At 44.3% G+C, this 12018-nt stretch overlaps 1 protein-coding gene across 19 annotated transcripts in view; it reads right to left on the reverse strand.

Moving 5' to 3' along the window:
* Positions 1–7082: 7082 nt before the first annotated feature.
* ep400 (E1A binding protein p400) overlaps positions 7083–12018 on the reverse strand; it is a 37168-nt gene continuing 32232 nt past the window's right edge. For 11 of the 19 annotated variants that reach the window (XM_090237404.1, XM_090237403.1, XM_036979704.2 and 8 more), the window contains 4 exons: positions 11767–11966; positions 11415–11564; positions 11213–11290; positions 7083–8571 (listed from right to left, as the gene is read on the reverse strand). In XM_090237404.1, coding sequence (XP_090093530.1) covers positions 8272–8571; positions 11213–11290; positions 11415–11564; positions 11767–11966 — 728 coding nt within the window. In that variant the 3' untranslated portion in view covers positions 7083–8271. The remainder of the gene's footprint in view (positions 8572–11212; positions 11291–11414; positions 11565–11766; positions 11967–12018) is intronic. The other 8 variants (XM_090237405.1, XM_090237402.1, XM_090237401.1 and 5 more) reach the window with 1 other exon arrangement.

Raw genomic sequence — 12018 nt, forward strand, 5'->3', positions numbered from 1 at the left:
TCGGCTGTGAAAAGCCAACTGATAATTACTCCGGAGGTGCTGACCTGTTGCACCCTCTGTAACCACATTATTTTGTTGACTCTGCTAGTCATCTATGAAGAATGTTTGAACTACAGTACTTGAAGAACGATCTGGCCTTATTGGCCATGTACGCTTATAATCTCCACCGGCACAGCCAGAAGAGGACTAGCCACCCCTCAGTCTGGTTCCTCTCTAGGTTTCTTCCTAGGTTCCTGTTTTTCTAGAGAGTTTTTCCTAGCCACCGTGCTTCTAAATCTGCATTGCATGCTATTTGAGGTTTTAAGCTGGGTGTCTGAATAAGCACTTTGTGACATCTGCTGATGTAAAAAGGGCTTTATAAATAAATTGTACTGATTGATTGATGATTGATTGTATTAAATGGAGTAATATATATCCATCATGTAAAATGAACATTGAGCACTGTCTCCATGGAGTATAGCACTGCAGCCTTAGGCAATGTATACAGTGCCTTGCGAAAGTATTCGGCCCCCTTGAACTTTGCGACCTTTTGCCACATTTCAGGCTTCAAACATAAAGATATAAAACTGTCTTTTTTTGTGAAGAATCAACAACAAGTGGGACACAATCATGAAGTGGAACAACATTTATTGGATATTTCAAACTTTTTTAACAAATTAAAAACTGAAAAATTGGCCGTGCAAAATTATTCAGCCCCTTTACTTTCAGTGCAGCAAACTCTCTCCAGAAGTTCAGTGAGGATCTCTGAATGATCCAATGTTGACCTAAATGACTAATGATGATAAATACAATCCACCTGTGTGTAATCAAGTCTCCGTATAAATGCACCTGCACTGTGATAGTCTCAGAGGTCCGTCAAAAGCGCAGAGAGCATCATGAAGAACAAGGAACACACCAGGCAGGTTCGAGATACTGTTGTGAAGAAGTTTAAAGCCGGATTTGGATACAAAAAGATTTCCCAAGCTTTAAACATCCCAAGGAGCACTGTTCAAGCGATAATATTGAAATGGAAGGAGTTAAATAAAGGTTAAAAATAAATAAAAAAGAAGTGGCTGTGAAAGTTAAAATGTTGGCAGTGACCTTGCAGTGGAGCAACTGGACGATGAAGACTCTTCTTTCCCAAAGGAGCTGAACTCTTGCAAGGCATTGGTGAAAAACCTTGACATTCTGTCAAGTGACAAGTTCAAGACCAAAGGCTGTGAGTGAGATTCTAGTGAGATGGGACCCCAGGGTCCACCTGGTTTGGTTGAACATTCCCATTCATTTACTGCTTGATGGGCCCATACAGTATGGATTCGGATTCGGAGGCGCCAAAAAGGCATTGTGAATTAGATAAGCCAACCAGATAGATCCGCAAATATAATTGTGAGGCATTGTGAGGCATTAGCCAACAAGCTAAGAGAGATCCGCAAAAGACCCTCAGCCATATTATGCCAAAGCGGACCCTTTCACACGTCTCGTAGACTCTGCAACAGGCTCCAGGCAAAGATAAAATAATTATTTCACAGAACGGGTGAAGCTGCATTCCAAAGGGAACAACTTCTGGAGCACACTGACTCCAGTGTTCTGCCTGGTTCAACCCTGAACTCATCTTCAGCAAGTAGGAGTGAATCACCCATAGCAGAATGCAGTTCATCTGCTGTTCCTAGTGGACATGATTCATCTGGCTCTGTAGAAGAGAAACCATTTGAGACCAGAGCAGATTGTACTCATGGTCAGAACTCTCCTCTACTCAGTAAGAGTGAGGCCATACTGCAAGAGGTCACACAACTCTCCGCAAATGGCAGAGTGAGAACTCCCAACCTTTACTGGTTCTCTGTGATCCAAACCTGGAGCCCTGCACCAACGAGGTCTTATCTCAAATTGTGACTGTGTATAGGTCCGAGATGGCAGATTTGGAATCAACGTCCAGTGTTGTAGAGTTCCTCTTACAACTCCTTTGAAGTCTGTGACTTTTTGGATGGTATCATGTCTTAACTAGAAGACATGCCTGTGTCCAGTTCCTCATCATTGGAGGGAGTCAGTGTTACTCCAGCCTCAGTCATTGAGCAGCTTTTGAGTGAAGTGTTTCAGAAGAAGACAACCAACAAAGTCAGAAAAATACTGATCAAATCTGTCAATCTCTTCCCCAGCGAAGTCTGTTCAAGCCAGACAGATTCTCAGATGTCGCCAGCATTATCCACCATTTCCTCGAAGCATACAGATTCAGTTGCTATTGAAAGTATTGGATCAATTGCAAATGATATGATGAGCATTTTCCTGCTCACAGAGTCTCCTACTACTCTATGGCAGGCAGACTCTATGCTTCAACTGAGTGATGAGAAACCCTCAGAAGCCACACATACTGCAGCTGTAAGCCCCCAGACTGGTGTGGAAGTATCTGAGAAGAAAATCTGGATAACTGCAAAGACTATTTACCACAATGTGAAGGCAAAGATGAGGAATTATTTCTCATTGCAAAGACAAGCCAAAGCAACGAAGGCTCAAGCCAAAAATACCCTCAGCCATATTCTGGTTTCCATTCAGAAAGAACTGTCAAATGGTGGCTGCAGGACAGCTTTCACAAATAGATAAAGTGGTTGGAACTATGCTGGAGAAGATAAGCAGCGAATGTGGCGAGGAATTGGTCTATCAAGAGTCACTGCGGTCTTCCTCCTCGTTGTCATTCTCAACTGCCAAATCACAGAAGACAGAGTGGGAATTTGCACTCCCTGGCACTCCCATTCCTTCTGAGTTACCCTAGAGTCCTGCTCAGCCCATTGTAAGATGCTCAGTCATTGACATGAGCGAATCTACTAAGCCAAAAACAATGGTGTGTGATGCCAGAACAAGCATGTTTGCCACAGCCGATACCATCATGAAGAAAGTATATCCAGAGGCAGAAGGGCAGGTTACATCTCACCCTGATCTAATAGATGCAATAGCTAGACTGGAGGAGATCATATCTCAGGGTAGGATTGGCGCTCTCTCCCGTGATCTCAGCCACCAAGTCAACCGCATCATTTCTGATAGAAACTTGACCCCTCTGGAACTGACAGTGGCGGCTGGAAAGAGTGCATCTGATACCATCCTTTCGAAGCTAAAGAGGAATGACAAGGTTGGGAAGCCCACAACTTACGAGCTGGTTCAGCTGTTTGTAGAGGAGCTTATTAAGTGCCTCCCGCTTCCTAGTTTTGTGCCCTATTCAACTTCAATGAGTTTGGCTCAGGGGGCCAAGGTGTTGGCTAGAGTGTCTGAAGATAGCATTTCATGCTCTTCTTCTTCATCAGTATTTAGTGACACAGTCAGTCTCTTTACCAAAGTTATGGTAAGCCAGGTCATGTACTCTGTGAATTCTGATGCAGAAAGTAGAGGATGTCTCCTTCTGGCATCATTATGGTAACAAGCGAGACCTCCAATGCAGCACAAATCTTAAAGGCCAACATTGATGGAGAGGAAGTAGATACCACCAGTCATTCTGGTGTAGCTCAAAACATTGTCAGGGACCAGCCCAGACATGGTCAAAGATGTCACACTTCCAAACCCATCCTCTGATAACTTGGGCAGTGATGATGACTTCACCGGCCTCATCAGCATGTTAGTGGTGAGAATTCTAACAGAAATCCAAACCCCAGCAGAAGATTACCCAGTTGACGTCACACGCAAGTCACAAGACCTGATCACCAAAGTTATGGAGGTCTTCTGTGCATGGTCAGGCTGCTCTGAGACACGAGCCTATCCAGAGAACTTGAGGATTCATAAAGTCTACAGAGTCGTCTATAAAAATCTGTTGGGGGAGTTTGGCTCGGAGAAAATCCTCCAACAGGCCGTGTCGACTCAGGACTCTTCATTTGATAGGATTCTTGTCTAGTCTTTGAGTGAAGCGCTTCTCCACAGATGTAATGAGGCATTGAGGGCAGCCTCAAGAACATCAGTCAAAACCACCGGGCCTAAGGCTCTTCCACTGGCTGAGGATGTGAGGGGTAGCAGCGGGAAATTATATTTTCTACAAAGGCTGGTCAGGCTGACAAGCAACTTAAAGGTACAGCAAACATATTTAAATGAACAGTTGTGGGAGATAATGTGAGTAAACAATGCAATTCAGTGTAAAAATTATAAAACCATCCGTTCATTCCAAAACCAATCATAAATGTTGTTGTGCTGGTGTGGTAGGTGTGATTGTTATCATCATGAGGTTGTTCAGCTGTGACATTTTTTAAAACATGTTTTTCTCTTTAAATACTTAGCTATTCAAGAAAGGGAACAAGGATTCCCACCGCTCTGAATCAGAACAAGTACAGACCTGTCACGACTTCTACCGAAGTCGTTGCCTCTCCTTGTTCGGGCGGTGCTCGGCGTTCGACGTCACCGGTCTTCTAGCCATCATTGATCCATTTTTCATTTTCTATTGGTTTTGTCTTGTCTTCCCACACACCTGTTTTCAATCCCATTCATTACCTGTTGTGTATTTAACCCTCTGTTTCCCCTCATGTCTTTGTCAGAGATTGTTTATTGTCAGTGTAGTGTTTTTTGTATAGGTGCGCGACGGGTTTTCGTACCCATATTTGTTTATATTAATTTTTCTATTTAGTGTTATGGAGCATGTTACTTGGACATTTATTAAAAGACTCCATTTTACACTCCGTTTGACTCTCCTGCGCCTGACTTCCCTGCCACCTTCACACGACAGGACATTGTCTGTTTGAGATATTGGTGTACAAAGAAATGCCATTTCAAAATAACCTTACAAAGGTTATATACGCAATCAGTAGTCATCTCTTATGTAAAAGTAATTATATTCTCCAAAACTCAAGCTGTTGGTTCTCATTTATCAGTGTCAATTATGTTGAGTTGTAACATATATTACATCATTTCTAGATTAAAGTGCATGTCAACTCTCTCTCTCTTCTGTAGTGCCCAGCATAGTGCCACATGCTGCCATGTCTGCACTGCCAAAGGATCTCCCCGCCAGCTCCCAACAGGAGACGCCTCACAAACGTCCACTTCTCGTCATGATGTTTTCTGCCATCTCCAAAGGCCTGTTCAAGCCCTTCAAACAGTCCTTAAAGACCAAGTAACTTAAGACAATTTATTAAACGTCATTCATTGCATTAAATTGGCCTTTGTCTTCTTATGTGCTCCCGTTAACAGACCAGATTACAATACTGGTCTTTTAAATGTTAGCAGTGATAGCAACATTAACTATAGTGGTGTGTATAGCCCTTCTACACAGTCTGACTCTTCTGACACTGTGTGACATGCCCTCTGATCCAGTGATCTAGGATCTTCTGAGTGGCTTTAGGCCTGAATCTCTGCCCTCCTGCTCAAATAAATGTGTTCTCTTCTGATATATCTGCCACTGTCAGCAGCCAGCAGGGGGAAACAGACAGCGCTGTTGAGAGCTTTCTTTTCTCCCTCATGACTAAAACACTGAGAAAGGCTTTTGCAGCATATTCCATTTTTTGATTTAACCTATTATACGGTAGTAGTACCCATTATTTCCCAACGGTTATATCACAGGAAATGTGTTATAAATAGTAAACTTACAGTGCATCCGGAAAGTATTCAGACCACTTGACTTTTTCCACATTGTTACGTTTTCCTCTCATTAAGCTACACAAAACACCTCATGACAAAGCGAAAAGTGTAGAACATTTTAGCAAATTTATTAAGAATAAAAACAATTACCTTATTTAAATAATTATTGAGACCCTTTGCTATGAGACTCAAAATTGAGCTCAGGTGCATCCTGTTTCCATTGATCATCCTTGAGATGTTTCTACAACTTGTTCGGAGTCCTGTGGTAAATTCAATTGATTGGACATGATTTGGAAAGAAACACAGACCTGGGGGAAGGGTATCAAAAAATGTCTGCAGCATTGAAGGTCCCCAAGAACACAGTGGCCTCCATTCTTAAGGAACAAGTTTGGGACCACAGACTTCCTAGAGCTGCCCGGCCAAACTGAGCAATCGGGGGAGAAGGGCCTTGGTCAGGGAGGTGACCAATAACCCAATGGTCACTCTGACCGAGCTCCTGAGTTCCTCTGTGAAGATGGGAGAACCTTCCAGAAGGACAACCATCTCTGCAGCACTCCACCAATCAGGCCTTTATGGTAGAGTGGCCAGACGGAAGCAACTCAGTAAAAGGCTCGACAGCCCGCTTTGAGTTTGCCAAAAGGCACTTAAAGACATGAGAAACAAACCATGAGAAACAATATTTTCTGATCTGATGATACCGAGATTTAACTCCTTGCCTGAATGCCAAGCTTCACATCTGGAGGAAACCTGGCACCATCCCTAAGGTGAAGCATGGTTGTGGCAGCATCATGCGTTAGGAATTATTTTCAGCAGCGGTTACTGGGAGACTAGTCAGGATCCTGGGAAAGATGAACGGAGCAAAGTACAGAGATCCTTGATGAAAACCTGCTCCAGAGGTTCACCTTCCAAAAGAACAATGACCCGATGCACACAGCCAAGGCAGTGCAGGAGTGGATTCGGGACAAGTCTCTAAATGTCCATCAATGGCCCAGCCAGAGCCCGGACCTGAACCCGATCGAACATCTCTAGAGAGACCTGAAAAAAACTGTGCAGCGACGCTCCCCATCCAGTCTGACAGAACTTGAGAGGATCTGCAGAGAAAAATGGGAGAAACTCCACAAATACATACCCAAGAAGACTCGAGGCTGTAGTCGCTGCCAAAGGTGCTTCAACAAAGTACTGAGTAAAGGGTCTGAATAGTTTTAAATGTGATCAGTATTTTATTTTAGTACATTGTTTTATTTTTTATCTACAAACCTGTTTTTGACAATCTGTAGATTGGGGGGGGGGGACGACAATTTAATACATTTTAGAATAAGGCTGTAACAACGTAACAATGTGGAAAAAGTCAAGGGGTCTGAATACTTTCTGAATGCACTGTATGTAATGAACATATTAGCTGGTTGCCACTATAGATAGATAGGTTATCCAGTGCAGTGGTAATACTGCCTGTCTTGGGAGATAACGTAGGGTGCCAGAGACACAATCACAACCTTTCTTCAGGCTACCTGGCTCAAACTTACAACGTAAAGATATGATTATCACTACTTAGGTCAGACCAGATATTGTGTATAAAAACAAAACACTTTATTACAATTAGGCTGAAAAAATCCAATGAAAACACAACTACTTTACAAGTACAAATGTTTTCCTTTTTCATTGTTATTTACAGTTTTTTTTCTTCAACATCAATAAAAAAAATGGCATATTTATGAGAAAACACAATATTCTAAAGTACATGTTTACAGTGTATTTGTTACATAAACATAATAGACTGAAGGAAAATGCATTATTATCCATTAAATATCTGAAGGTTACAAAAAAAAAACTAAATGTTACATTCAGATTATTTCATGTATTTTCAGTGGTCGTTATAACTGTGATACAATCACGATTGGGGCAGTTTTGGACCTGGCAAGCTCCCTTATGCAAACAATTAAGGAGCTAACTTTTAGGGACACTTCTGTCAATGTTAAATTGATACATTGAAAAAAGTTATGTGAATGTGTTTCTACAGGTAAAAATGCATTCACTAATGACTCAGGGCTTTGATGTCTGTGAATAACTTTCACAATGACAATTAGCATGAGGACGGAAGTCCTCCCACCTTTATCGTTCTGGTAGGCAATGCAATGCATCTGTACTACTGAGATGTAGTCTCATTAATATGCATTACTTTATCAAGATACCTTTTTTTAACAAGAAGGGTGTTTTCTATATCTACCAACTATGAAATTACAGACATCATAAACGGTAAGCATGAGAATAATATCATCAAGGCGGACAGGGACAATGTATGAATACACAAAACATTATTCAAATGGACATTCCCCAAATGAGCTATGCACCAGCCCATAGCCACAGGATATCTATGGAGTAACATTAATATATTCATCAATTTAAAAAAAGGCATGAATATTGTTTTTCTGCTTTTCTGATCTTAAACCTCCCCCTGGATGTTGGTCCAGGTTTCCTCCAGGGGAGACCTTCTGAAACAGTCGAAGGAAACAGCCGACAGTTACGTGTGTTGAAGATAGATGATGACACTCTTAAAAGACAGGTCATTCCTTTATATGGAGCAGTTCCTTAAACCAGGTTAGATTCAACACAGCCACCTCAAACTGGACTCCACCACTCCTTCATAACGCTGGATCTCTTCATAATGCTGCTCCTCGGTCACTGAATGCATTTACACTGATGAGATGTTCTGCTTAGCCTAGCTGCAAGGGGAGCACTAACTAGTCCTGTGGGCACCTAGCTGCTGCCCCCGCTGGGCTTGGCCTGGGTCTTGCCCCTCATGGCCCCTCCGCGGGCCTGGCCCTTGGCTGGCTGCTGCTGTACTGGGGACTCTGCTGCAGCGGAAACTGGGGCCTGTTGGGCCGGGCTGTGAGGAGGGGGGGTCTGTATCTGAGGCGAGGCAGCTGCAGTCACCACCTGCTGCTGGAGGAGCTTCTGCTGAACCACCTGGGCTGTGGCTGTGCCTGCTGGAATCATCTGGACCTGGGGCTGGGCTGAAGATGTAGTCTGGGTCAGGGCCACCGTCTGGGGCTGGATCTGTTACGAGACAGGAAGAGGGTCACATTAGTTGAGTTGATCACTCGTGGTTGTAATCTGTTGGCACCGTCCCTGTCCGGGTGTCACTTCTGTAGCATTATTGTTAGAGTGTATGATTGTTTTTTTAAATTTTAACTTTAGGCAAGTCAGTTAAGAACGAATTCTTATTTACAACGCCGGTCATAGGAACAGTGGGTTAATTGCCTTGTTCAGGGGCAGAACGACAGATTTTTACCTTGTCAGCTCTGGGATTTGATCTGGCAACCTCTCGGTTACTGGCCCTATGCTCTAACCACTAGGCTACCTGCCGCCCCACATGTATGTACGCATGTACGTGCATGTGGGGCAATGAAGCATGTATGTATGCACGTATGCATGAATGTCCTCTCACTGTCAACTGCAATTATTTTCAGCAAACTCAATGTGTAAATATTTGTACGAACATAAGATTCAACAACAAACAAACTGAACAAGTTCCACAGACATGTGACTAACAGAAATTAAATAAAGTCCCTGAACAAAAAAGGGAAGGGGGGCAAAATTAAAAGTAACAGTCAACATCTGGTGTGGCCACCAGCAACATTAAGTACTGCAGTGCATCTCCTCCTCATGGACTGCACCAGACTTGCCAGTTATTCCTGTGAGATGTTACCCCACTCTTCTATCAAGGCACCTGCAAGATCCCAGACATTTCTGGGAGGAATGGCCCTGCCCTCACCATCCGATCCAACAGGTCCTAGACATGCTCAATGGGATTGAGATCTGGGCTCTTTGCTGGCCATGGCAGAACACTGACATTCCTGTCTTGTAGGAAATCAGCCATACTGCTCGTTCTGTGCGTGGTGGCATTGTCATGCTGCAGGGTCATGTCAGGATGAGCCTGCAGGAAGGGTACCACATGAGGGAGGAGGTTGTCTTCCCTGTAACGCTCATTCTTTCGACGATAAACGCGAATCCGACCATCACCCCTGGTGAGACAAAACCGCGACTCGTCAGTGAAGAACACTTTTTGCCAGTCCTGTCTGATCCAGCGACGGTGGGTTTGTGCCCATAGGCGACGTTGCCGGTGATGTCTGGTGAGGACCTGCCTTACAACAGGCCTACAAGCCCCCAGTCCAGCCTCTCTCAGCCTATTATTCAGTCTATTCAGTCTGAGCATTGATGGAGGGATTGTGCTTTATAGGTGTAACTCAGGCAGTTGTTGTTGCCATCCTGTACCTGTCCCGCAGGTGTGATGTTCAGATGTACCGATCCTGTGCAGGTGTTGTTACACGTGGTCTGTGCAGGTGTTGTTACACGTGGTCTGTGCAGGTGTTGTTACACGTGGTCTGTGCAGGTGTTGTTACACGTGGTCTGCCACTGCGAGGACCATCAGCTGTTCGTTCTGTCTCCCTGTAGCGCTGTCTTCGGCGTCTCACAGTACGGACATTGCAATTTATTGCCCTGGCCACATCTGCAGTCCTCATGCCTCCTTGCAGCATGCCTAAGACACATTCACGCAGATGAGCAGGGACCCTAGGCATCTTTCTTTTGGTGATTTTCACAGTTTTAGTGTTCGAAATTTTCATAACTCTGACCTGAATTGCCTACCATCCGTAAGCTGTTAGTGTATTAACGACCGTTCCACAGGTACTGTTCATTAATTGTTTATGGTTCATTGAACAATCATGGGAACAATCATGTTTAAACAATGAAAATGTGAGAAGTTATTTGGATATTTACGAATTATCTTTGAAAGACAGGGTCCTGAAAAAGGGACGTTTCTTTTATTGCTGAGTTTGTATGTTTGTTTTCTTGCATGTAAATATTATTTATTTTTTCCTCCCAATTTCGTGGTATCCAAATTGGTAGTTACAGTCTTGTCCCTTCGCTGCAACTCCCATATGGACTTTAGAGAGGCAAAGATCGAGAGCCATGTGTCCTCCGAAACACGACTTGCCAAGCCGCAGTACTTCTTGACACACTGCTCGTTTAACCCGGAAGCCAGCCGCACCAATGTGTCCAAGGAAACACCGTACAAGGAGTCGCTAGAGTGCGATGGGACAAGGACATACCAGGCGGCAAAACCCTCCTCTAACCCAGACGACGCTGGGCCAATTGTACGCCGCCTCATGGGTCTCCCGGTCTCCGCACAGCCAGGAATCGAACCAGAATCTGTAGTGACGCCTCTAGCACTGCGATGCAGTGCCTTAGACCACTGTGCCACTCGGGAGGCCCAGAGAAGGGTAATGACAAAGATTTGGTAAAAAGGCAGTCTCTTCTGCTGATGTGCGTGTCTGGTAGAGGTACTCAACCCTACTATTTTCCTATCAGCAGGGTTAATACCAGCCTGCCGCCCCAACAAAGGCTTTATCTTTACCCCTCCTTAACAATACCGCTACAATGTTACCAGACTAAGCTGCCCTCTTGACACCTCTAATCACTGTCATAACATTTCACAACAATTTATGGGAAATTACCTAAATGTCACAACGCACAAATTATTAATGCAATTTAACCAAGCTGACTTGTATTCAAGTCATGAAGTGAATAGTCATGAAAGGTTAATAGACACAGGAAGCAGAACCTGTCGTCTTTCATTCCATACGCCTCATAAAAATCCTGCATGATACTGCCCTTATATGTGGGTTAGTGCTCTTACCTGCTGTGGAGATGATACGATCTGCTGGATGTTGGCCACAGTGGATTGCCCCTGCACTATCTGGGGGAGCTTAGCCACCTAATATACAGGGGAAAGCAGTTAGCATTCCTCACACCTCTGGATAATAGCTCTACACATTTAAGACCAAGTGCCTGAAGGCCAGTGGGTTGGACTATCTGAGTAGGAAGATGCATGTGTCTACCTGGATTTGCTGGGCCCCAGTGGGTTTCCCAGCCTGGGCGATGGAAGTAGTGAAGAACTGGGTCTTGATGCTAGGCTGTAGCTGGGTGGTGGCAGCATAGGTGACCTTCTGCTGCTGGGTAGTCGGTACTGTCATCTGCTGGGTGCCCAGCTGATGGAGAAGACACAGACCACAACTAGACTGAAGATTGATTCTTCTGACAATAATTCACGGGGCACATTTTCATAATCAGATTTCCAACTATGGATAGACTTCATTGTAGTTTCAAGAGCACCACTTTCGGTTGAGATTTGAAATGCACTTCTGACCAGCCCATACCCTTACAGTAACAACAAGAGAACCAGCTCTTTACTTGTAAATATGTGTGTGGTTGCGTAGACTGTGGTGGTTCTGTTTTCCCCCAGAGCCCCACCTTCTGCTGCACAGAGGCTTGTCCTGGCTGTACTGCTTTCTGCAGGGCTGCTGCAGCCTGCACGGCTACCTGCTGCTTCTTCATCTGGAGCAGCTGTTGAACCTGCATCTGGGGGAACGGGGGCGTCAACACTGGCCCACCTATAAGACAGGAAGCAAGATCAGGGACAGGACAATCTCAGGACATGTAACC

The sequence above is a fragment of the Oncorhynchus mykiss genome, chromosome 6 (genome assembly GCF_057628025.1).
Source record: "Oncorhynchus mykiss isolate SJ-2025 chromosome 6, ASM5762802v1, whole genome shotgun sequence".
In the NCBI taxonomy this organism is placed as follows: domain Eukaryota; kingdom Metazoa; phylum Chordata; class Actinopteri; order Salmoniformes; family Salmonidae; genus Oncorhynchus; species Oncorhynchus mykiss.